This window comes from Panthera onca, chromosome C1, assembly GCF_046562875.1.
Source record: "Panthera onca isolate mPanOnc1 chromosome C1, mPanOnc1 haplotype 2, whole genome shotgun sequence".
Lineage (NCBI taxonomy): Eukaryota > Metazoa > Chordata > Mammalia > Carnivora > Felidae > Panthera > Panthera onca.
In genome coordinates this window covers 212,090,891-212,118,261 of record NC_138346.1, presented here as the reverse complement: position 1 = coordinate 212,118,261, position 27,371 = coordinate 212,090,891, and the positions used below count along the sequence as shown (strand labels likewise).

The 27,371-nt window shown below is 44.1% G+C and overlaps 1 protein-coding gene across 1 annotated transcript; it reads left to right on the top strand.

Annotated features, from left to right (window-relative positions):
• Window positions 1-4,058: 4,058 nt before the first annotated feature.
• Window positions 4,059-26,412, top strand: AADACL4 (arylacetamide deacetylase like 4). Its single transcript, XM_060625322.3, is given in 6 exon segments — window positions 4,059-4,217; window positions 7,736-7,802; window positions 7,805-7,951; window positions 12,063-12,126; window positions 25,639-25,913; window positions 25,916-26,412. Coding segments are annotated over 6 exon segments (1,209 nt in total).
• The last annotated feature ends 959 nt before the right edge of the window (window positions 26,413-27,371 follow it).

Sequence of the window (27,371 nt, the reverse complement as noted above, 5' to 3'; positions counted from 1 at the left end):
TTCATTGCCAGCTTGCTGAATTCCTTTATTAGCTCTGATAGTCTTTGTCGTGGATGCTGTGGGTCTTTTTTTTAATATATAGATATAGATATAGATATAGATATAGATATATAGATAGATATAGATAGATGATGTCATCAGCAAATAGAATTAGTTTTGCTTCTTCCTTTTCAACCTGGATGTCATGTATCTATCTGTCTATCTGTTTATCTCTATTTCTCTGTCTCTGTCTCTCTAATTATTTGTTTTTGTTTGTTTTTACCTAATTGCCCTGGCTAGAACCTCCAGTACGATATTGAATTGAAACGGTGAAAATGGACTTCCTTGTCCTGTGCCTGGTCTTAAAGCAAAAGCCTTTTACCATGGCAGGGAGAATAATAGCCCCTTCCCTCCCCAAAGATGTTCATATCCTAATCCTAGAACCTGCAAATGTAAACCTTGCTTGGCGAAGGAGAATTAAGGCTGCAGATTGCTAATAAGTATAGAACAGGGAGATTATCCTAGACTATCTGGGTGAGTCAAATGTAACTGCAAAGTCCTTAAAAGTAGAAGGAGAAGCAGAGGAGGGGGAACCAGAGAGAAGGCAGTGTGACATGGACCTTGCCCAGTGTTTTTTTGGCTTTGAAGATGGAAGAAGAAGGTTGTGAGCCAAGGGATGTGGGTGGTCTCTAGAAGCCGGAAAAGGCAAGAAAACAGATACTGCCCTAGAGCATCCAGAAGGAATACAGCCCTCCTGACACATTGATTTTAGCCCAACGAGATCCATGTTGGACGTTTGACCTCCAGAACTGTATAATAAGCTTGTATTGGTTAAGCCACTAAATCGGTGATAATTTGTTACAGAATCAATGGAAACGAATACACACCATTAAGTGTAAGGTTAGGTATGGCTTTTTCATCAATGTCCTTAACCAGGAAGTTCCTTTCTATCTTGGATTTTTTTTTTTTTTTTTGAGTGTTTTTATCTTGAAAGGGTTTTGGATTTTGTTAAGTGCTTTTTCAGCATCTACTGAGATGATCACGTGGCTTTTGTTCTGTATTTTCTTGATATGGTATATTATATTAGTTGAGTTTCACCAATTGAGTTAATCAACTTTGCTTTACTGGAATAAATCCCACTTGGTAATTCATCTTTTTTCTATGTTGCTGGATTCGATGTGCTAGCATTTTGTTGAGGATTTGTGTACATATATTCATCGGGGATATCGGCCTGTGGGTTTCTTTTCTCTAGTTGTCTTTGTCTTTGACATCAGAGTAATACTGGATTCACAGAATGATTTGGGAAGTGTTCTCTCCTCTTCCAGTAGAAGAGTTTGTAAAGAATAGGAATTAATTCTTCTTTAAGTGTTTGATAGAATTTCCCAGTGAAGTTCTCTCTTTCTATCGATCACACTTGGAGTTCACTGGGCTTCTTGGATGTGTATAACCTTTCTCATCAACTTTAGAAGGTTTTCAACCATTATTTCTTTGAATATTTTCCTGTCCCTTGTCCTCTCTTCTCTCCTTTGTACCCCCATGATATGTACATCGGTGTGCCTAACGATGTCCCACTTTTCTCGAAGGCTCTTTTCATTTTTCTTTATTTGTTTTCCGTCTGTTCTTCAGGTTATGTAATCTCTATCCATCTACCTTCAAGTTTGCGGATTATTTCTTCTTCCATCTCAGGTCTACTGTTAAGCCCCTCTAGTGAATATTTCATTTTGGTTATTATTCTTTCCAATTCTATAATCTTAGTTTGGTCTTTTAAAAAAATATAATGTGTATCTCTTTGTTGGTATATGGTATAGAAAATATTGCCACCATACCTTCTTTTATTTCTGTAAGTGTGATATTCTTTAGCTCTTTGAACATACGTATGATAGCTGCTTTGAAGTCTTTGTTAAGACATCTGGGTGCTCTCAAAGGAAGTTTCTGTTGCCTGTGTTTTTGCTTTTTCTTCTGTATGGATCATATTTCCCTGTTTCTTAAAATGTCTCATTTTTTGGTGATGTTGAAAACTGAGATATTACAATGTAGCAACGATAGATTCCCCTACCCCTTCTCAGAGCTTTTTGCCCATATTGTCTGCTTGTTTGTTTAGTGACTTGGATGGACTATTTCAGTTACACGTGTTTCCCTCAGTGTGCAGTTCCTTTTTTTTATTTTTAATTTTTTTAATGTTTATTTATTTTTGACACAGAGAGAGAGACAGAACATGAGTTGGGGAGGGGCAGAGAGAGAGAGAAAGAGAATGAGACACACACACACACAGAATCCGAAGCAGGTTCCAGGCTCTGAGCTGTCAGCACAGAGCCCGACGCAGAGCTTGGATTCACGGACCATGAGATCATAACCTGAGCCAAAGTCGGGATGCTCAACTGACTGAGCCACCCAGGCGCCCCAGCTTCTTTTTTTTTTAAGTTTATTTATTTTTGTGGGGGGGGGAAGGCAGAGAGAGAGGGAGAGAGAGAGAATCCCAAGCAGGCTCTGCACCATCAGCATGGAGCTGGATGTGGGCCTCAAACTCAAAAACCGTGAGATCATGACCTGAGCAGAAGTCAGACGCTTAACCCACTGAGCCACCCAGGCGCCCCTCAAGTGTGCAGCTTCTGATGTCACTCCTCAGGGGGCACAGCCTCAGGCCGTGTACCATCAGCCTGGGATGACACTGTTTGCATTAGAGCTCTTTTTGACCTTCGCAGATCTCTCTGTTAAGCTACCTGCCTCTGTTAATTGCAGGCTAGTGACTACTGCTCTCAACAGCACCCTGGGGCACAAATTGCTTCACAGGGTTCTGCAGGCTCAGCTTCCGTACTGGGGGTGGCTCTTCCAGTCCTCTAATCCCGTAGTGCATGTGGTTGCGTAGCTCTAAGCTTCCGTGGTGTAGACAGCTGCTCTAACCCCGGCTCCTGCGGTAGCTTTCCCTTTGCAGCCCCCCGGGGTAGTTTCATTTCAGAGTGCTCCCAGCAAGACACCACCCTGCGGAAGAATGGCTTTAAAACGGCAAGTTTGGAGCTGAGAGGCAATCAATTGATGCCTGGCAAAAACTCAGATGTTCAGCAGCAGCAGAAAGAATAAAAAGTTGTGGTGTATTCATACAGTGGCATGCTATCCAGGAAGGAGCATGGGCGAACCCATATACATGACGTGGGAGAGACATCCAGCCCGACGCTGAGTGAAAGAAGCCAGACGTAAAGGAGTCCCCTCTGCGTGATTCTATTTATATAAAAGTCAGAAATCAGCCACATGAGTGTGGGCTGTTAAAGGAAGGAGAGTGGTTGCCTTTGGTGGGTTTAGTCATGGGCAGGGGGCGGTGGTGATGGGGAGAAGGGACCCCTAGTTGCTAGAGATGTACCGTATCCTGGTTTGGGTGCCGGTGTTTGGGTGCGTTCACTGTGAAAATTCTTCGAGCGGTATATTGCACGATTTATGCAGTCTTCCACAGGCATTTGTGTGCATACGTTTATTTATAATAGGTAAGTAAGATTTGCTTGAAAAGGATATTTGCATGCTCCTGTTCTTTGCCGCGCTATTGCCAATTCCTCAGCAGTCTATCTCCTTTCAGAGGAGGGCACCGAGATGCAGAGAATAGAGAGAACTTATCCAAGGCCACTGAGCCAGTAAGCTGAAAAGGCGGGATTCAAACCCAGGCAGGCTGGCATCTGAGTAAGTCCTCTTGACTCTCGGCCATGCTGCCTCTCCCCGCAGCCTGGACTTGAATGCGGCCAGGGCTGCAACCTGGCATGAGATGTGCTTTGGCCAGCCCAACCATGCCATGGTGAGGAAAGCTGGCCGATTCTGCATGGGAAGGTGAGGCCACAGAGGCCTGCGCAACTATGTGAGGCCTTTCCCTTAGGGGTCTTGGGCAAGACTGGTTTTCTTGGAGCTTTCATTGCTCAGAGAAATAGTCCCTCCAGCTCCCATTGGCCCTGTAAGATGCCACGTTAGCCCACTGAATCACGGCTAAGTCCAAAACCAGTGGGAGCAGAGAGAGAGCTGGTATAGCGGGTCCACATTCTCCTAACACAAGTGTCCAAGCTCCTTTCTCTGGAGAGGCAGCTGCTAGCAACCTTGGGAGCATGCTCGTCTTGTGCCTGGTGCTCCTGTGCACCTTTTTTGTGGGAGTCTTCGTCTGGACTGTCCTCCAGCATTTCCTCACCGTAGATGTCCCCTCTACCTTGCAACATCCCGCCAAGTTCAGATTTCTGCATTGCCTGTTCCTGTATGCTTTAACTTTGGTGAGTTTGCTCTTGGGCTCTGTAGTGGGTTGGGTCTCCTTTCCTCTCTCCCCATAACTTGCCCCTCCTTTCCTCTTCAGACTCTCCCCAAGACATATTTTGTTACACTCTCTTTTGTGTCTGCAGCTCTGTTTCCCTTCCTTCCCTTCCTCTCTCCCTTCCAGCTCTCCCTTCCCTTCCTCTCTCTGCCCCTCCCTCCTTTTCTTCCTTCAAACACTTACTGAGCACCCGTCACCTGGCTGCTTTCTGAGGATTCTAAAAGGATTGCAGACCCAGCCCCTTCTTCTACAGGGTTTTCAGCCTGACAGGGAACCGAACCGCCTTAAACCACAGCCTCTTTTGCCCTCTGCGCACTCAGCTGCCTGTAGGCTGTCTCCTCTGAATACAGTGTAGGCACATGGAAGGCAGGGACTGCTTTAACTACCTTTGTGACATTGGCCACAGGCACAGACCTGCCACCTGGTAGGTGCTTTCCATTTGCTGATCAAGACATAGGTGAATCTATCCAGCATGTCAGAGGGGTCATGCTGGCCAGGCTCTGAGCAGGGACTAGGGTTGGGGATAGGACGGCACATATTTAGAGCTGCAACAGGTTTGGAAACAAAGGCTTGGCATCTCGTAGGAGGCAGACCACTGGTTTTAACCCAGTGTTCCAACCCCTGGGTGTTATCAGCCCAACAGTTCACACTGCTTACTTGTGGGGATGGAGGGCAACTGTAGAAGGAGGAAGACAGAAGGCCTCACTTAGCTGATAGCAGAGTGAAAGGTAAGGAGCCCAGATGGTAGGCAGCCTGCCAGCATGTGCATCCCAGCTCTGGCTGTGGAGTCTTGGGCAATGCACTTGACCTCTCTGTGTCTATTTTCCCATCTGCGAAAGGAAACAATGGTGTCCATCTCATCAGGATGGCAAAAGAATTAAATGACATGTGATAAGGGCTTCCTATGTTTGGTAAAGAAATAAAATATGTTTATGTGCTTCTGGAATGTTCCACCATGGATGTGGATGACTCTTAGAGACATGAACACCTCTAGTTTATAATTTCAGAAATGTTACTGACTCAAGGAGACAGGCTGCGGGCAAAACTCTCATCTCTTATTTTTCCTGGCCAAGCACTTCACTGGAAGTCGGCCTGTCTCAAACCAGTGGCTGCCATTGCACGGAATTATGGGCCAGTTTGAGACCCAGAAAAAACCAAGGCCTTTCCAACCTTGTTTTCTCCTAAAGAGTAGCCCACAAGCTGCAAGCACCTGCTGATGACCGTGGCTCTGGGGCACTCACAGGAGGCTCGCAGACGGACCTTAGAAGCAACACAGCCCATTATTTTGCCAGCAAGGTGGGCTTATTCAGGAAGAGTAGAGGAATTGCAATTGGGGACCTGCAAGTTATGGCAAACCACCTGCGAGTCCAGAGATCAAAGGAGAGAAGCTTCTTTACGGAGAAGTGGAGGGAGGTGGGAGGGGCTGCTTTGAATGAAAGTCCATTGGAGGAAAGTGTGAGGTCAGGGAGGGGCAGTTTCTCATTGGCTGAGTTGTGGTATCTTCTTATTGGCTGAGCTTGTTGCTGGGCAAGAAGTTCCTTCCTTCCTCCTGTTGGAGGAGGCAAGCGGGCTTCTTCCGCCCACAAGGTGATGCAAGCCTTCTCGCTGGTCTCCAATCGCGATGAGCGGCACCACGCGAGGGCTCCCCCTCTTCTTCCCAGGGGGTTTCCTTGTCCAGCTTCACGGCCCCGAAGCGGGAGCTTCGCTTGTGATGTCTCATCCTGATCCCTCCAGCGCTGGCTGGGTGCCCCCAGCACGCACTGCCCATCACGGGGTGTCCGTGATGAAGATAATGATGTTCGGTGGAGGGAGACACACGGGTGACCACATCCACGTACTAAAGCCTTGAGGGGTTCTGAAGAAATCTGGGCAGGGTACTTAGGGCCTCCAAGGAGGCAGCAGCCATTGCTGTGAACAGGAGGATACAGCGCAGGGATGGCATCAGTCAATGAGAACACGGACTTGAGCTTGGATATCAAAGTCCGTTTGGTGTTTCTCCACCTGCTAGGCAGGTAGAAAGGCTTCCAGGAAACAAGGTGAGCCGAGGGTGAGCACATGGAGCATGGGGGAACTGCAGTGGAGGAGGTGAGAGCTGGAGCCCATCTGAGCCGACAGGAGGCATCTTGACGTCAGGGTGCTCGGAGCGGAGCTGGCCAGTGAAGGTCCGAGCTGGCTGAGTACAGAGGCCTGGCGTCCTCAGATGTGGGCCAAGCAGGCCATCTCCCACCAGTTCCTCACCTCACTCTCCTCCAGCTCAAGCAGGGAAATGAAGGTTTTGTTTGGAGTTCTCTTTGGAGAAATCAAAGCCTTGGATGTCTCCACGGAAGGAAGGCACTGGGGCATCCCAGGGGACCTGGGACAAGACCCAGTGGGTGTGAGCAGGAGAAGGACTGGGGATCACGCTTGCCAGGACCCAGCAGTGAGACACTCATCGTGACCGGTCACGTCTAATCCCCAAGCCTCCTCCTTGGGCTGTGGACACCATTCTGTTTTGTAAAGGAGGGAGATCGGAGCTCAGAGACGGTTAGTTTGGCGATAAGCTAAAACCTGAGTTCAGATCTTCCTGACTCCAGAATCCAAGCTCTTTCTGGTTTAGTGGTTGAGAACACATGTTCTGCATGTTACTCCTTGGCAGGCAGGGCACTTGACCTTGGTTTGCCTCAGCTCCCCCATCTACAAAATGGAGCTGATAACTCTGCTTGACTTAGAAGCATCACTGAAAAGTTTCATCCAGTTTATAACCACTCGGACCACTACTGGCATGCTATAGGTGACTCATAAATGATGCACTTCCCTTGGGACAAGGACACACTTAATGTGCGGTCCTTGGAAGAGATGATTCCAGTGGTTGAAAGGCAGTGAGTACCTGCAACATGATAACTTGTAACTATATTTCATGATTTATTCAGACATTTGTTTATAGCTAGAGTGACTATATTAGTTTAAAAACAATGGAATTTTATACACATTTGGCAAATAAATGGCCATGTGCCATTGCACCCTTCTTCTGAGTCAACAGCAGGCATCCCTAATCCCATCACTTTCTTTTGTTGAACACAAACATGGCTTAAGAATCTGTCATGGTGCGGGCTCTGGGCGGGCAATGTTGGGTGTTGACCCAAGTGATGACCCTTTTTGCCATCTGAGGCTGGAGAGCCAAAGAGGAAGGTTGCCTGCCAGTTGCCTTGAACAGTTGACTTTGTTCAATTCAGTGCCCAACCAGTCAGCCTAAACATGGTCAAGATCTTTGGCCAATTCATACCGTTATTCAATCAAGATCGTTTGGGAGGAAGTTCTGAAACCCAAACCCTCTATGGGGACACAATCCAGAGCCTGTCCTTCCTGATGAGCCTTACCCAGATGAGACACATAAGAAACTGCAAAAACATCCTAGCAATTACAGGTGACAGGAGTCCTCTACGATCCAGATGGGTCCTGACCTCTCCTAATGTCTCCCTTTCTTTCTCTTACGCCTGACAGGGGAATATATTTGAGAGGCTGGGAATCTGCTCCAGGCCCAGATTTACCCAGTTATTGCATGGTTTTGTGAGAACAAAAAGGATGCTAGACTTGTAGTGACTGACCTGTATTTTGGGACCATACCTGTGAGGCTGTTCCAATCCAAGGCAGAGTCCTCCAGCCCCTGGTGAGGCATCATCTTCTTCCACGGAGGAGGCGGGTTCATGGGGAACTTGGGTAAGGTGCTTCCCTGCAGCTTTGTAAAGGAAGAGCTTCATCTGTGTGTACAACTTGGCTCACCCTTCACTGAGAACCTTTTTAAGAGTAACTTAAAAAGACAGCGGTTGGAGGCTTTAAAAAAAAAAAAATTATTTATTTAGAGAGAGAGAGCACAGGGGAGGGGCAGAGAGAGAGAGGGAGACAGAGTCCCAAGCAGGCTCCGCACTGTTAGCGCAGAGCCTGACACGGGTCTTGAACACATGAACTGTGAGGTCATGACCTGAGCCGAAATCAAGAGTCAGGACGCTTAACTGACTGAGCCACCCAGGTGCCCCAGCGGTTGGAGATTTTTTATAGGAATCCCAGGCTGAGTGCTTTGGGCTCAAGTAAGCAGATGACACTCAATCTATGCGAGAAACGTTCTTTTCTGTACTGTAATGGTCTTGGTCAAGGTGAGGCTAGTGCGGTGTCTCAGTGGGGCTTTCACGATGCTGGGGTGTTGACTGCTCTCTTCCCTCGCCACCCACAGCTTTGGCCCGTCTTATCCGTTTTCCACCCACAGTACATCCCAAACCCATGCATCTCTCCCTGGCTCTGCTACACTACCATGATCCAAGACCCCATGTTCTCTCTTGCCTCGGCCCCCTTGACCCTCACACCCCACAACCACCCCCCCCCCCCCACACACTTCTGTCGCCCCTCAATCCATTCCTTCCCTGGCAGCCAGAAAGAGCTTGTAAAACTACAAGTCAGAGCTTGTCGGTCCTGGGCTAAACCCTTCTTGTGGCTCTCCGGTGCCTTTAGATGGAACCGAGCCCTCGAGCCCTGACAGCTTTGGAGGTCCTGCCCACCTTTCCAACCAGGTGCACGGCGTCTCCCTCCTCCCAAAGCAGTTCACTGCGCTCTAGCCACACTGCCTGCCTCTCAGACACTCCAGGCTCCTCCCCTCTCTCTCTGAATCTTTGGCACCTGCTGTTCTGGCAGCTTCAGACGATGTCTCTCCCCTCCTGACTTTGCATGACTGGTGGACCCTTATTTGTTCATTCAGGCTGACCTCAAATATCCTCTCCAGAGCGGCCTCCCTGAACATCTTACCTAAGGCATAGTCCCTTAGAGTTCCATGCCCGTCTCCATCCCTGACATCATCCCTTTAAATTTCCCTCATGACACTTGTCATGGTCTGAATTTATCTTGTTCCTTCGTGTATTTCCTCATTTTCTGTCCGTCTTCCCCAACTAAAAATGGAATCTCCCAGAGTGCCAGGAAGACTTGTGTTTTGTTCGCTGCCTTATCTCCAGCGCCTTCCTTGCCTGTGGATTTTAATTTTTGAACGACTGTATGAGTTCATGAACACAAAGATGGATGAATGGATGGGTGAATAACTGGGTGAAAGGATGTGTTCATGGACGAACAAATGGGTGGACGGATGGCTGCCCAAAGTTGCCCAGACTTCCCTGAGATTAGGGTGTGCTGCCACCTGGTGGTGGAAATAGCAATAGCCGCATTTGCTGCCGGGATGCTCTCCTTTTTTTCACAAGTTAACAATGGATATCTCCCATCTACCGGCCCCGGAGGTCATGCTTCCCTTTCAGAGATCTCCCGGGAGCACCCCACTAGTTGGCTAGGACTGTTAGCCCTCCTCTGTGGGGCATGATGTTATTTTAAAAGTGAAGCGAGGTTGGGGCGCCTGGGTGGCGCAGTCGGTTAAGCATCCGACTTCAGCCAGGTCACGATCTCGCGGTCCGTGAGTTCGAGCCCCGCGTCAGGCTCTGGGCTGATGGCTCGGAGCCTGGAGCCTGTTTCCGATTTTGTGTCTCCCTCTCTCTCTGCCCCTCCCCCGTTCATGCTCTGTCTCTCTCTGTCCCAAAAATAAATTAAAAGTGAAGCGAGGTTTCATTTGGGAAATATTCACCCGGTATTTACCTTGTGTCATATCCTGTTCCAGGTACAGGGGACCGAGTGGAGAACACGAAAAACTCTCATGTAGCCTACTCAAACGAAGAGGCTGGGCAATGAAAGAGAAAGCCAATAAATAGGGTAATTCCACAGAGTTATGGCACAAGATGATGGGATAGAAAATGATTCATGTGCATCTTTAGTTTTTCCAGAGGAAGCTTCTGGAAAAGGTAGAATTTGAACTCAGGTCCAAGCAACTGATGAGGAGGAATAAGCCCCATAGAGGCTGGGGAGCAGCATTCTAAGCCTGTAGGGATAGGGGCAGGCAAATGGGGCCCTTGCCTGGGGCTCGATATTTAAAGGGGCACCAAGAAACTCAGTCTTCAAGATAATTTTATGTACTATTTTCACCTTTTTAACGTTAATTTATTTTTTGAGAGAGAGAACGAGAGCGAGTGGGGGAAGGACAGAGAGAGAGGGGGACACAAAATCCGAAGCAGGCTCCAGGCTCCAAGTTAGGAGATCATGACCTGAGCCAAAGTCAGATGCCCAACCGACTGAGACACCCAGGTGCCCCCTTTTTATGCACTATTTTCAAAAATTCAATATTAATGCAAAAAATATATGGTGAACAAAATAACAACGTTTATCTAAAGGCTGGATCCAACAGGGCCAGGCGAATTGTACAAATGCAAAGTAGGCTCTTGTCTATGTAAGATTTTCATACGTCCTTCATCACAGATACTCGTGGCATTTGCTTTGATTCCTTAAAAGATTGCACCAAAGTATTATTTATCTCAGCTGCAGAGTGTCTTGGTGGCCCCTTAGTTTTGTGCCCAAGGCAAGTGCCTGCCTCACTCTGTCCCAGCCCAGTTAAGTCTAAGCAGAAGAAACAGCAAGTGCAGAGCTCCAAAACAGGGGCTCGAGGGAGAGAAAGAATGTCAGGGCAGCAGAGCAGGGAGGCAGGGGGATGATGTGGGAAAGGCCAGCAGCGGTCTCCACCCTGGCTGTGCTTTGAACCCCCTGGGGGGGCTTTGGGTCATACCCACACCAAGGTCCTGCCCACGCCACTGTCAGTCTCAGGGGTGGGGCCCAGGCATCAGCATTTTTAAAAAGCTCCCAGATGGCGCTAATCTGCAAGCAGGGCTAAGGCCTCCTTGGGAGCTGCCTGTCCCACTCAGTTTTGTCCCCTCCTCCGTCACGTCCCTCAAAGGGTGATGAGGAAGCTGGGGCACTTCTCCCGGTCTGCTCAGTCATTCACCACCGCCCCCGAGGCTGGAATTTGGGAACTCCTGCTGCCCGTGCTCCCCACCCCAGAGACACTGGTTCAATTATTTGGGGCTCAGTCTGGGCACCAGGACTTGGAAAACCTCCCTGGTACTTCTATCTACAGCACAGCCAAGGTTAGAAACCACGGAATTAGAGGCTTATTTGGCACAGATACTGTGTCTGGTGCTGTACCAGGATGGCCAACGGACTGTTGATAATGGACTTGTCTGAGAACCTCAGAGGTACCCCTCGGCTAATAGAAATGGCCCATGGAGCACCTGGGTGGCTCAGTTGGTTAAACGTCCGACTTCAGCTTAGGTCGTGATCTCATAGTTCGTGGGTTTGAGCCCCACATCCGGCTCTGTGCTGACAGCTCAGAGCCTGGAGCCTGGTTCGGATTCTGTGTGTGTCTCTCTCTCTCTGCCCCTCCCCTGCTCATGCTCTATCTGTCTCTGTCTCTCAAAAATGAATAAAATGTTAAAAAAATTAAAAATAATAAAAATGGTCCATCCAACCATCCCATATTTCTTATAACATACATTTGTGTGCATGCGTACGTAATTACCATCAATAGTTTAGAGCAGGCATGCCTACCCTCCCTGGCCTTGGTTTTGTCCGTTTCAAATCGCCAAGCCTTCCTGGTCCTCAGTTTCCCTCCCACTGTGGAAGAAAATGTTGCAGCTGGTGAACCCTGAGGCGCATTGGAGTCCCGACATTCAGGAGACCACGGCAGATGTCAGGTGTCTTACATGGCCTGGCTTTTTGGTTTTGCCCAGGCAGAGCCAGCTGGAGTCACTGCAGAGGAAGTAGGGAAAGGAACAGAAAAACAATGTCACACCCAATGCGGACACTGCTGGCAGGTTCTCCTCGGGGACTAGGGTGCACAGTGCTGGGCCCTGCATGGGGGTGTTGACATCCCTGCAGGCCACTCAGGGCGGCTGCTGTGACCGATTCTGTCTTGCAGACTTGTACCACCACCTGTGCAATTTTCTGGCCCTGGAGACTGATTCTGTGCTGCTGTCGATTGGGTGAGCTGCTGGAGAAAGTCAGTGGGTGTCACTTGGGTGGAAGAAGGTAGGGAGGAGCACGTGGATGATTTGTAGAAGAGAGAGAGGGGCCCCAGCCCCCAAGAGGCACTCTCGCACGTACATGCACGGACACAGGCACAGCGCCGTTCAAGAGAGCAAAAACCCAGAAAGAGGTCAAATGCCCACAGCAGGGGTGTGCACGAACAAACTGGGGCATGAGACAGCGAGTGCTGGTGAGGAGGTGGAGAAAGGGAAACCCTCACGCACTGTTGGTGGGAATGCAAAGTGGTGCAGCCACTGTAGAAAACAGTATGGAGGTTCCTCAAAAAATTAAAAATAGAACTACCCTATGATCTAATAATTGCACCACTGGATACTTACAATTAAAAAGGATAGATGCACCCCTGTGATTACTGCAACATTTTTTTCAATGGTCAAATTATGGAAGTAGCCCAAGTGTCCACCGGCAGATGAATGGATAAAGATGTGGTGTATATACAACGGAGTGTTTTCCAGCCACAAAAAAGAATGAAATCTTGCCATTTGCAATGATGTGGTTGGAGCTAGAGGGTATTATGCTAAGCAAAACACTAAGTGACACTATATTAAATGTACACACAAGTGGTTCAGCACTTACATATAACACCTCATGCTCATCAGAACAAGTGCCCTCCTTAGTACCCATAACCCATTTAGCCCATCCCCCACCCACCTCCCTCCATCAACCCTCAGTTTGCTCCCTGAGCCTCTTACGGTTTGCTTCTCTGCCTCTCTCTTTTTTATTTTGCCTTCCCTTATGATCATCTAATTTGTTTCTTAAATTCCACGTATGAGTGAAATCATATGATATTTGTCTTTCTCTGACTGACTTATTTCGTTTAGCACAATACATTCCAGCACCATCTATGTCGTTGCAAATGGCAAGTTTTTGTTCTCTTTGATCACTGGGCAATACTCCATTGTACATCCACATCACATCTTTATCCATTCATCAGTTGATGGACATTTGGACTCTCCCCATAGTTTAGCTACTGTTGCTAAGCAACAAATGCTTTTTAGTATAAGCATCTGCCATGTTTTTTTCTACTTTTTAAAAAATTTACATCCAAGTTAGTTAGCACATAGTGCAATATGATTTCAAGAGTAGAACCCAGCGATTCACCCCCCACGTATAACACCCAGTACTTAGTGTCTTCCTTAATTCCCCTTGCCCATTTAGCCACCCCACTCCCCAAACCCCTTCAGCAACCCTCAGTTTGTTCTCTATATGTAAGAGTCTCTTATGTTCTGTCCCCCTCCCTGTTTTATATTATTTTTGTTTCCCTTCCCTTATGTTCATCTGTTTTGTCTCTTAAAGTCCTCATGTGAGTGAAGTCATAGGATTTTTGTCTTTCTCTGACTAATTTCGCTTAGCATAATATCCTCTAGTTCCATCCATGTTGTTGCAAATGGCAAGATTTCATTCTGTTTCATTGCCAAGTATATGTATATATATATATATATATACAAGTATATATATATGTGTGTGTGTATATATATATATATATATATATATATACACACACTACTCCACCATATATATATATATATATATATATATATATATATATATATATATACACACACACCATATCTTCTTTATCCATTCATCTGTCAATGGACACTTGGTCTCTTTCCATATTTTGGCTATTGTTGATAGTGCTGCTATATACATTGGGGTGCATGTGTCCCTTCGAAACAGCACACCTGTATCCCTTGGATAAATGCCTAGTAGTGCCATTGCTGGGTCGTAGGGTAGTTCTATTTTTAGTTTTTTGAGGAACCTCCATACTGTTTTCTGTCCGGAGTGACTGCACCAGATTGCATTCCCACCAACAGTGCAGGAGGGTTCCCCTTTCTCCGTATCCTCGCCAACAGTTGTTGTTGCTGAGTTGTTAATTTTAGCCATTCTGACTGGTGTTAGTTGGTATCTCATTGTGGTTTTGATTTTTATTTCCCTGATGATGAGTGGTGTTGAGCATTTTTTCATGCGTCTGTTAGCCATCTGGATGTCTTTGGAAAAGTGTCTATTCATGTCTTTTGCCCATTTTTTTTCATTGGATTATTTGTTTTTTTGGGTTTTGATAAGTTCTTTGTAGATTTTGGATACTAACCCTTTATCTGATGTCATTTGCAAATATCTTCTCCCATTCTGTTGGTTGCCTTTTAGTTTTGCTGATTGTTTCCTTCTATGTGCAGAAGGTTTTATCTTGATGAGGTCCCAATAGTTACTTTTTACTTTTGTTTCCCTTGCCTCCAGAGACATGTTGAGTAAGAAGTTACTGCAGCTGAGGTCAAAGAGGTTTTTGCCTGCTTTCTCCTCGAGGATTTTGATGGCTTCCTATCTTACATTGAGGTCTTTCATCCATTTTGGATTTATTTTTGTGTCTGGTGTAAGAAAGTGGTCCAGGCTCATTCTTCTGCATGTAGCTGTCCAGTCTTACCAACACCATTTGCTGAAGAGGCTGTCTTTATTCCATTGGATATTCTTTCCTGCTTTGTCAAAGATTAGTTGGTCATACGTTTGTGGGTCCATTTCTGGGTTCTCTATTCTGTTCCATTGATCTATGTGTCTGTTTTTGTGCCAGTACCGTACTGTCTTGATGATTACAGCTTTGTAATACATCTTGAAGTCCAGGATTGTAATACCTCCAGGTTTGGTTTTCTTTTTCAGGATTGCTTTGGCTATTCATGGTCTGTTTTTGGTTCCATACAAATTTTAGGATTGTTTGTTCTAGCTCTGTGAAGAATGCTGGTGTTATTTTGATAGGGATTGCATTGAATATGTAGATTGCTTTGGGTAGTATCGACATTTTAACAATATTTGTTCTTCCTATCCATGGAATCTTTTTCCATTGTTTTGTGTCTTCAATTTTATTTCATAAGCTTCCTATAATTTTCAGTGTATAGATATTTTGGTTAGATTTATTCCTAAGTATTTTATGGTTTTTGGTACAATTGTAAATAGGATTTATTCCTTGATTTTTCTTTCTGCTGCATCATTATTGGTGTATAGAAATGCAACCAATTTCTATGCTTTCTATAATTTTATATCCTGTGACTTTGCTGAATTCATGGATCAATTCTAGCAGTTTTTTCGTGGAATCTTTCAGGTTTTCCGTATCATGTCATCTGCGAAGAGTGAAAGTTTGATTTACTCCTTGCTGATTTGGATGCCTTTTATTCCTTTGTGTTGTTTAATTGCTGAGGCCAGGACTTCCAATGCTATGTTGAATAACAGTGGTGAGAGTGGACATCCCTGTCGTGTTCCTGACCTTAGGGGGAAAGTTCTCAGTTTTTACCCATTGAGGATAATATTAGCAGAGTGTATCTTGTATATGGTTTTTAATCTTGAGGTATGATTCTTCTATCCCTACTTTCTTGAGGGTTTTTATCAAGAAAGGATGCTGTATTTTGTCAAATGCTTTCTCTGTATCTATTGAGAGGATCATGTAGTTCTTGTCCTTTCTTTTATTAAAATGACACATCACATTGATTTGTGGATATTTTTTTTTTTTAAATTTTTTTTTTCAACGTTTTTTATTTATTTTTGGGACAGAGAGACACAGAGCATGAACGGGGGAGGGGCAGAGAGAGAGGGAGACACAGAATCGGAAACAGGCTCCAGGCTCCGAGCCATCAGCCCAGAGCCCGACGCGGGGCTCGAACTCACGGACCGCGAGATCGTGACCTGGCTGAAGTCGGACGCTTAACCGACTGCGCCACCCAGGCGCCCCTGATTTGTGGATATTGAACTAGCCCTGCATCCTAGGTATAAATTCCACTTGATTGTGATGAATAATTCTTTTAATGTATTGTTTGATCTGGTTGGCTAGTATCTTGTTGAGGATTTTTGCATCCATGTTCAGCAGGGAAATTGGTCTTTAGTTCTCCTTTTTTGTGGGGTCTTTGTCTGGTTTTTGAATTAGGGTAATGCTGGCCTCACAGAATGAGTTTGGAAGTTTTCCCTCCATTTCTATTTTTTGGGACAGCTTCAAAAGAATAGGTGTTAACTCTTCTTTAATGTTTGCTGGAATTCCCCTGGAAAGCCATCCGCCCCCGGACTATTGTTTTTGGGGGGAGATTTTTGATTACTAATTCAATTTCTTTACTGGTTATGGGCCTGTTAAAATTTTCTATTAATGGGTCTCTTAAAATTTTCTATTCTTGTTTCAGTTTTGGTAGTTTATATTTTTCTAGGAATTTGTCCATTTCTTCTAGATTGCCCAATTTATTGGCATATAATTGTTTATAATATTCTCTTAGTATTGTTTGTATTTCTGCAGTGTGGGTTGTTATCTCTCCTCTTTCATTCTTGGTTTTATTTATTTCGGTCCTTTCCTCTTTCTTTTTGATCAAACTGGCTAGGGGTTTATCAGTTTTGTTAATTCTTTCAAAGAAACAGCTTCTGGTTTCATTGATCTGTTCTATTGTTTTTTTGATTCTGATAGCATTGATTTACATTCTAATCTTTATCATTTCCCATATTCTGATGGTTTTGGGTTTTTTTTTTTCTGTTCTTTTTCCAGCTCTTTAAGGTGTAAGCTTAAGTTGTGTATCTGAGACCTTTTCTCTTCTTTAGGAAAGCCTGGATTGTTATATACTTTCCTCTTATGACTGTCTTTGCTATATCCCAGAGGTTTTGGGTTGTGGTATTATCATTTTCGTTGGCTTCCATGTACTTTTTAATTTCCTCTTTAACTTCTTGGTTAACCCATTCATTCTTTAGTAGGATGTTCTTCAGTCTCCAAGTATTCGTTGTCTTTCCATATTTTTTCTTGTGGTTGATTTTGAGTTTCATAGCATTGTGATCTGAAAATATGCATGGTATGATCTCGATCTTTTTGTATTTGTTGAGGGCTGATTTGTGTCCTGGTACGTGATCTATACTGAAGAATGTTCCATGTGCACTTAAGAAGAATGTGTATTCCACTGCTTTAGGGTGAAATGTTCTGAATGCATCTGTTAAGTCCATCTGGTACAGTGTGTCATTCAAAGCCATTGTTTTCTTGTTGATTTTCTACTTAGATGATCTGTCCATTGCTGTAAGTGGGGGTGTTGAAGTCCCCTACTATTATGGTATGATTATCAATGAGTTTCTTTATATATGTGATTAACTGATTTATATATTTGGGTTCTCTCATGTTGGGGGCATAAATGTTTACAATCGTTAGCTCTTCTTGGTGGACAGACCCCTTAATTATGATATAATGCCCCCTTTCATCTCTTGTTATGGTCTTTATTTTAAAATCTAGATTGTCTGATATAAGTATGGCTACTCCAGCTTTCTTTTGGCAACCATTAGGACAATAGATGGTTCTCCATCACCTTACTTTCAATCTGAAGGTGTCTTTAGGTCTAAAATGTGTCTTTTGTAAACAGCATATATATGGATCTTGTTTTCTTATCCATTCTGTTATCTTATGTCTTTTCATGGGATAATTTAGTCCATTGACATTTAGAGTGAGTACTGAAAGATATGAAATTATTGCCATTGTGTTGCCTGTAGAGTTGGAGTTTCTGGGGGTATTCTCTGGTCCTTTCTAGTCTTTGTTGGTTTTGGTCTTTTTTGTTTTCTTTTGTCTTTTCTCCTCTCAGTGAGTCCCCTTAACTTTTTCTTTCAGGGCTGGTTTAGTGATCATGAACTCCTCTAGTTTTTCTTTGTCTGGGAAACTTTTTATCTCTCCCTCTGTTTTGAATGACAGCCTTGCTGGATAAAGAATTCTTGGCTGCGTATTTTTCTGATTCAGCATGCAGAATATATCCTGCCACTGCTTTCTGTCCTGCCAAGTTTCTGTGGATAGGTCTGCTGAGAACCTGATCTGTCTTCTCTTAAAGGTTAAGGACTTTTTTTCCTTGCTGTGTTCATAATTCTTTCCTTGTCTGTATTTTGTGAATTTGACTATTATATGCTTTGTTGATGGTTGGTTTTTGTTGAATCTAATAGAACTTCTCTGTGATTCCTGGATTTTGATGTTGTGTCTATCCCCAGGTTAGGAAAGTTTTCTGCTATGATTTGCTCACATAACCCTTCTACTCATTTCTCTCTCTCTTCATCTTCTGGGACTCCTATGATTCTGATGTTCCTTTTTAATGAATCACTGATTTCTCTAATTCTTATATCGTATTCTTTTGCCTTAGTTTCCCTCTTTTTTTTCCTGCTTCATTATTCTCCATAAGTTTGTCCTCTGTATCACTGATTCATTGCTCTGCTTCATCCACCCTTGCCACCATGGCATCCATTCGAGTTATAGCATTTTAATTTAGTCCTAACTAGATTTTACTTATTTTATCTCTGCAGAAAGGGATTGTATGCTTTTTTCTTTTTTCTTTTTTTTAATGTTCATTTATTTTTGAGACAGAGACAGTGCACGAGTGGGGGAGGGGCAGAGAGAGAGGTGCGCGCGCACGCGCGCGCGCGCGCAAACACACACACACACACACACACACACACACACACACACAGAATCCAAAGCAGGCTCCAGGCTCCAAGCTGTTAGCACAGAGCTCGATGCGGGGCTTGAACTCACAGACCATGAGATCATGACCTGAACTGAAGTCAGACGCTTAACCAACTGAGCCACCCAGGCACCCCTATCCTTTTTTCAATTACAGCTAGTATTCTTACTATTGTGATTCTAAATTCTAGTTCAGACATCTTGCTTACATCTGTGTAGATTAAGTCCCTGGCTGTCATTTCTTTCTGTTCTTTCTTTTTGGCTGAATTACTTTGTTTCATCATTTTGGAGGAAGAAAAAGAATTAATTTAATAAAATAAAAATAAAATTAAAAAATTAAAAACAACACACAAAAATCAAATGAAGGAAGCTAGGTGTGTTTTGGTCTGGTTGTTGAAAGAAGCTTGATAGAATAGAGAAAAAAGGGAAAGGAAGAAATGTAGAAAAGAGGGAAAAATTAAGAAAATGTTTAAAAATTTAAAAAATGTATACAATAAAATAGAATAAAATGAAATTAAGAAAGTAAAATAGACTAAAAAATTTACAAAAAAATAATAAAAAATATAGTAGAAAAAAATTAAAGAGAAATCTTTTTTTTATAAAAACAGAAAATAAAAAATAATTTTTTTCTCTTTCTGTATCCAAGAATAAGAAAAGAAAAAAAAAAATGAATAGCTGGACCAGCAAACAGAATGAAATCTGAGTGAAATTACATCCAGTTTTCCCTAGAAGTCAAACTATGAGCACTTTATAGTCTGTAAACTAAGCAGGCAGAGAGACTTGTGGTCATCCTCTAGGGCTTGGTTGGTGGAGATGGACAAGGCTTGGTATAATGGCTCCATTCTCCACTAGGTGGCACTGCTTAGCTTACTGGGGTGGGTTGTTGTGGCGTGTGGGCATGTATGTATGCCCGGGAGATGTGAAAATGGCATCACCCTGCTTCCCATTCTCTAGCATCAGAACTCTGTGCTCTCCCCAACTGGCAATCAAATACCTCTTCTTTGTCTTGGACTTCCATCCACTTCCTGCTTCTACACTGTCCACAATCAAGCCATCAGCCTGCCAGGCAGCACCTCCTTACCAAATTTTTTCTCAGATGGGACTGTGTTTCCAAACCCCTCACTTCTGAGGGCCCTGCGGCTTGAACCCACTCTGACCCTCGTAGGGAGGGTCTTACTGAGCAATGGCCAGATGCTGGCCCATGCTGCTGCAGAGGCCCAGAGACTGTGGCCAGGTGCCAGCCTCCCTAGAAAAAGTTCATATGATTGTGTGGCAGCAGTGGTTCAGAGGCTATGGTAAATCACAACACACACCTGGCGCCGGTCTTCACCACACCCTAATGTCCTTGTTCCAACACCAGCAACATGGCTGTAATCTGGGGTCCACTGGGACCTTTGCCTGTGGGGAGACTGCATGGCCTCTACCAAATGTCCTCTCTGCAGGGGAACTGCCTCTTCCCATGTGGCCTGATGACCCCTTGGACCTTGCTCTCTGCTCCTGAAGATTCTCCCTTCCCACCAGAGCAGCACCAGGTATTGAGCTGCGAAGTTTCTGGCTCTGTGCTCCCCTATTTATAGAGTTGTAATGGTATTGAAACCCTCTCCTTTCTCCTTTCTCCCTTTCTTATGAAGATGTTTCCTTGCAGGTGTTTCCACTCTTTCTCTTTGTCTCCAGCTGATTTTGGAGGGAGTGCTTTTCCTGTAATCTCCCCCCAAGTCTCTGTCCTTTCTCTGCAAATAAAAACAGTTCCCTACCCTCTGCAGCTTCTCTTTCCCCCAGCTCACCTCTCTGCACCATGTACCTGCCAAGTTCTGTGGCTCAAGTTATGCAGATTGTTGTGTTTGTCTTCAGATCAATTTTCTAGGTGTGCAAAATGGTTTGGTGCTGATCTGGCTACATTTCAGGGGCGATTGAAGCAGAGAGCTTCCATGCTGTCTGCCATCTTGGCCTCTCTCCCCTACCGTGTTTTAAATGACCTTTGGGAGAGGAACAGGGAAAAATAAATCCATGTCATCTTCTTTCTGAAACCAGAAATTTGAGTAATTACTAATGTATCATATTCTAAACCCTTTTCAACATCAGTAAAAATTCTCCTAAACAAACAAAAACTAAGCTAAACTAAACTAAGCCATGGCACAGTGAATATTATGTTACACAGCCATTAAGGTATTATGGATGATTACATAGCCATTTAAATAAATGAACTGGAAGGGCACACCAGAATGTGAATGAGTCTTGGCAGTATAAAATTAAGTGAAAAACATTCAAATAATTACGTAAGCCTGGTACTCTTTTTATCAAGTTAAAAACAAAATCAGAAGAGTATTTGTAAGGAATATGCATAGACATTATAAAAGTACATGAAAAGGAAAGAAAGGGAATGGTGGATACAGGATTGCAGGTCAAGGTCACTGTTCCCTCAGATGGCGAAGGCAGCGAGGTGGGATGGTGGTGGGGGTATGATAGGGTTGGCCAAAGGTTATGGTCAAGGTCCTGGCTGTTGTTTGGGTCTGATGGTTCTTCAGGTGCTTATTTTGTTAAAACAACTACCTACCTACTTAACTTTGGGGTCCAATGCTGGGAGTGTCTCGAGACAGAAGAAGACAGTGGGCAATAGTTTCAAGAAGTTAGAGAAACTAAAAGCTGTCCTTTTAGATTCAACCTCTACCACAAGGCCCCTCAAACCCTGGCTGCCCCCAGGCATCTGTGCAGCTTAAAGTAACTTACTTAGCATCTCTGGTCTTCTCAAATTTGAGGAAGACAGTGTCTGACTGATAGAGGCTCTGTCACACTCTACATCTGAGAAGCCCTTTGTGATAATGAAAATGTCCCTTGAACACACGGAAATGTTAATAAACACCTGCATGAATATTTGTAGGAGATTGCTTAGGATATTGTTGTTTGATATAGTTATAGTTGAAAAGACTTAGGACATGGGTTTTGATAGAGAGGCTGGTGGAGGTTGGAAGACAGGTAAGGTTCTTCAATCTGCCAGGGTGACTGCAGGTCGGAAAAGATGTCCAATGTCTGAAATGCTCCCTGGTTTCTCATCAAGACATAATGAGACTCCCTACCTAAGCTCCGGGAGAATCTTTTGACTTTCACCCCTACCCTGAGTGGGCAAGGGTGGGCATTTCTGCCTCTTTCTAGCAGGTCGGGATTCTGCTAATGGAAAGCATGTAATATTTGTTATTTCTTTTATACTGCCATATTTGTATATTTAACATTTAGTAGGATGTGTATCCTTCTAGAAATAGAAAAATGGAGGCTGAAGTTTGTGTTTGCTGCTTCTAGGTGCTGAGCACATCTCAATACAAGGACCCTACTAAATAGTATATGTTTTGCTAAGTTTAAATGGAAAGCTATGTTGATAACATTGATTTATTTATCAACATATTTGCTCATTGAGGCAATGTTGCAGGGTTGCAGTCAATCAAACCCTATCCTTAAAGATGATGCCTTAGAGCAACTTTTAATGGAAACAAAAATCAAGATCTAATAGGAAGTGGTGGCTTCCAGACTGGGTTGCTTAGGACACTGGGATTCCCTTCGTTTTTTTAGGGGTGGCCAGGGAGGTCAAAGAGGAAGAAGAATGAGTGAGGTGTTCAGATCCCTGCCCCTGGGCAAAGCTAGAATGACTGACCACTACTCACTTATTTTATACAGTGGGGGTCCTTGTATCATTTTAATAAGAAAAAATTAGAGGGTCTGGGTGGCTCAGTGGTTGAGCGTCCAACTTCAGCTCAGGTCATGATCTCACAATTAGTGGGTTCAAGCAAGCTTTGTGTCGGACTCTGTGCTGACAGCTCAGAGCCTGGAGCCTGCTTCGGATTCTGTGTCTCCTTCTTTCTCTGCCTCTCCCCTGCTTGTGCTCTGTCTCGCTCTGTCTTTCAAAAATAAATCAATGTAAAAAAATTTTTTTGAAGAAAAGCAATGTTGCTGTTCTAACGAAGTTTGAAAGCCACTAGTCTAAAGTGTCAGTTTTCTTTATGCGTGCCTTCCAAATTTAATCTTACAAGTAGAATGCACTTTCTTTTACAATGCTTTTAAATGATAGGTTGTAAGAAGAGAAAACACATTTAGCAACAACTTCAAACAAATATTTGGGATAACAGCCATGTTTTTCATAAAATTTCTAATCAAAGCAGTTTAGCCAAAGAGTTTCTATTTTTTAAATTGATTTCTTTCTATTATCTCAATCTTGATTTGTGCATTAGTTAGCTTGTGTTTTACTATTTCTGTAAGTTCAGCACCACCCCCAGCTTTATTGAAATATAATTGACATATAACATTGCATAAGTTTAAGGTGTATAACGTGTCAGTTTGAAACACTTATATATTGCAAAATGATTACCATGATAGCATTAGGAAACATCTCCATTCTATCATGTAATTATTGTTTCTTTTTTGTGGTGAGAACATTTAAGATCTACTCCCTTAGCGCATATATATATTTATAGCACATATATATATTTATATATTTATATTTATATTTAGGGTTAGAGAGAGAGGGAAGGAGAGAATCCCAAGCAGACTGCACTGTTAGTGCCTAGCCCTGTGAGGGGCTTGAACTCGTGAACCATGAGATCATGACCTGAGGCAAAATCAAGTGCTGGCCACTCAACGGACTGAGCCACTCAGATGCCCCTAGAAGTTCATTTTAAAGTCCTTTCTCTTTGCCCTTGAATTCCTATGAGGAGACACACTTTGAGGGCTTAGAGCAGCCTTCAGGATGCTCTTCACAGCCAGAGCAGAATCTGTTTCCTGCCTGTTTACCTTTCCTCCACCTTCACCCTCAGGGCATCTCCCAAACCTCTCCCTCTTTCCCCAACCCCCAGAAAGAAGACAGCTTTTTTTTTTTTTTTTTTTTTTTAAGAATTTAAGATAGTGACATTTATTTATTTATTTAATTTATTTTTTATTTTTTAAAATTTACATCCAAATTAGTATATAGTGAAGCAGTGATTTCAGTAGGTTCCTTAATGCCCCTTACCCATTTAGCCCATCCCCCTCCCACAACCCCTCCAGTAACCCTCAGTTTGTTCTCCATATTTATGAGTCTCTTTTGTCCCCCTCCCTGTTTTTATATTATTTTTGTTTCCCTTCCCTTATGTTCATCTGTTTTGTCTCTTAAAGTCCTCATATGAGTGAAGTCATAGGATTTTTGTCTTTCTCTGACTGACTAATTTCACTTAGCATAATACCCTCCAGTTCCATTCATGTAGTTCAAATGCCAAGATTTCATTCTTTTCGATTGCTGAGTAATACTCCATTATATATACATAGCACATTTTCTTTATCCAGTCATCCATCGATGGACATTTGGGCCCTTTCCATCAACTTTGGCTGTTGTCGATAGTGCTGCTATAAACATGGGGGTGCACGTGTCCCTTCGAAACAGCACACCTGTATCCCTTGGATAAATGCCTAGTAGTGCCATTGCTGTGTCATAGGGTAGTTCTATTTTTAGTTTTTTGAGGAACCTCCATGCTGTTTTCCAGAGTGGCTGCACCAGCTTGCATTTCCACCAACAATGCAAAAGAGATCCTCTCTCTCCACATCCTCGCCAGCATCTGTTGTTGCCTGAGTTGTTCATGTTAGCCATTCTGGCAGGTGTGAGGTGGTATCTCATTGTGGTTTTGCTTTGTATTTCCCTGATGATGAGTGATGTTGAGCGTTTTTTCATGTGTCAGTTGGCCATCTGGATGTCTTCTTTGGAGAAGTGTCTATTCACGTCTTTTGCCCATTTCTTCACTGGATTATTTGTTTTTTGGGTGTTGAGTTTGATAAGTTCTTTGTAGATTTTGGACACTAACCCTTTATCTGATATGTCATTTGCAAATATCTTCTCCCATTCTGTCGATTGCCTTTTAGTTTTGATGATTGTTTCCTTTGCTGTGCAGAAGCTTTTTATTTGATGAGGTCCCCATAGTTCATTTTGCTTTTGTTTCTCTTGCCTCTGGAGACGTGTTAAGTAAGAAATCGCTGTGGGCAAGATCAAAGAGGTTTTTGCCTGCTTTCTCCTTGAGGATTTTGATGGCTTCCTGTCTTACATTGAGGTCTTTCATCCATTTTGAGTTTATTTTTGTGTCTGGTGTAAGAAAGCGGTCCAGGTTCATTCTTCTGCATGTCGCTGTCCAGTTTTCCCAGCACCACTTGCTGAAGAGACTGTCTTTATTCCATTGGATATTCTTTCCTGCTTTGTCAAAGATTAGTTGCCCATACGTTTGTGGGTCCATTTCTGGGTTCTCTATTCCATTGATCTGAGTGTCTGTTCTTGTGCCAAAGGCAGCTCTTTAAGTCACTGGGAAAGAACAAATCTTGGTCATTAGATTAAAAAAAAATTTTTTTAAATGTTTATTTATTTTTGAGAGAGACAAAGCATGAGCAGGGGAGGGACAGAGAGAGAGGAAGACACAGAATCTGAAGCAGGGTCCAGGGTCAGAGCTGTCAGCACAGAGCCTGACGTGGGGCTTGAACTTGTGAAATGGGAGATCATGACGTGAGCTGAAGTCAGATGCTTAACTGACTGAGCCCTCCAGGAGCCCCTTGGTCATTAGATTTTGATTAAAAAAACCAAAAATTCATCCTGAAAGAAACTTCTGCTTTATTTGAGCTTTACTTTGCTTAGCCTGTTCTCTTTGGGCAGCCAGTGGGACAGCCAGGAGGTTCCTTTGTATCTCCCAGCATCACCAGTTGTTTTGCCCCCACTTCAGATGGCTCAGATAGCTTTCAAGTTGCATAATCTTGTGTGGAATGTCTACACCTATGGACAACAGGCAGAGCCTAGTGTTGGAGTCCAGAACCCCTGCCTGTAGGACTAAGGGGAGGTCCTTCATGTCCTCATATGCAAAAGAAAAAAAGAAAAGAAAAGGTAAAAATCCCCACCTCACCGGGCCATTCTGGGGATTTAGTCAGAGACAGTCTTGCAAGGGGGAGTTGAGGACATGGTTAAAATGGTTCCCAGTGACACCTGTCCACACTGCGACACTTTTGTTCCCTGCTTGCTCTTCAGGTACCGCAAGCTTCCTGATCACCATTACCCCAGCATTTTCTGAGATTGCCTGAATGCCTCCATTCACTTCCTGAAGGCCCTGGAAACCTACAGGGTGGACCCCTCCCGGGTTGTGATCTGTGGAGACAGCACTGGGGGAGCGTATGTGGTCTGTGTCACCCAGGCCCTGGTGGGCAGATCAGATGTTCCCCAGATCCGGGCCCAGGTCCTGATTTATCCACTTGTTCAGATCATCAGTTTGCAGCTGCCATCTTACTGGCAGAGCAGAAATGTCCCATCCTGCCCCAGAAGTTCATGATGACATGTATGCTTAAATATATGGTTATTGGCTTTCACTGGTGGGAAGCCATCTTGGATGGTGCCTTCATGCCCCCAGACTTCTGGAGGAAGTACAAGCAGTGGCTCAGCTCTGACAACATACCCAGGAGATTCAGGAAGATGCGCCACCAACCTGTGTTTCCCAGCCCTTTTAATGGGGCTGCCTATCTGGAAAACAAACATCTTTTGGATGTAGACAATGCCCCTCTGATAAGAGATGATGAGACCATTGCTCAGCTTCCCAAGGCCTTCCTGGTGAGCTGTGAGCATGACATCCTCCGTGATGACACCTTGCTCTATATGAAGCGCTTGGAGGACCAGAGGGTCCCCGTGATGTGGTATCATGTAGAGGATGGCTTTCATGGGTCCCTACTGCTTTTTGACAAGGAAATTTTCTTGTTCCTGTGCTCCCTGAAAATTGTGAATGCTATAGCCAATTATATAAAGAGCATATAGCAACCCTGGGGTGCTGATTAAGGAGATGCTGAGTCAATGCTCTGCTCACTTGAAAAGGGTAAGTCAGCTTAGAATGGTTTTGCTTAGTATTTCAGAAAATCCAAATTGTGAGCAACACTTGCTAACATTCTCACTCAGGTGAAATAAATATCAAAGGGAGAGACAAATGCCTTTAAAAACTTCTCAAAGCCCTAACACACAAGGTCTGTGAAGAATAAATGCTAACAACTGGTTATTCTGTCCGTGTGTCTCTAATCATGGTGCATCTATGCTCATGATGCCAACGCAGGGCTTGGGGCCATGGTGCCTGTTGGACGAGGGGGCACCTAATTGTTCTTGGGATCATAGGTCACCAGCCAAATTCCAACACACCAGTTATAGATCAGTCTCCAGCAGGAGAAATGCTGTTGCAATGAAACTCTTGCCTCACTTTAGCCATCCTTGGACAGGACTAAAGGCAGGTTTCAGGGGAGGTGGTGGGAAAAGGAGATGGGGAAGAGGGAAGGGAGAAGCAGTGAGGGAAAGAGTGGGCTCTGGGGGGCTGTGAATGTGGTCTGGGCTCAAGTCTTTAATCCGAATTCCAAAATCAGATTCCTGGCTACCAAGAGGCAGGTTCTCAGAGCTAAGTCTGTCCTGGGAACCTCCAGATGCTATCTGGAATATGAAAACTGCATTCTCCAAGACAGACAACTTACTATACATTCTTTCTTTGGTGAGCTTATGTATTGTTTCCACTTTTACAAAGAACCTTGCCTTAGGGGCGCCTGGACGTCTCCATCAGTAGAGTACAATCCTTGATCTTGAGGTTGTGAGTTCAAGCCCCACATTGGGTGTAGAAATTACTTGAAAATAAAGAAATAAAATCTTACAAAAAAGAACCTTGGCCTTGCTTAGTTCATACCACTTTCTCTGCTCATGGGGTAAGGAAAGAGAATCTTGGTACTGCATGCTGGTATAGT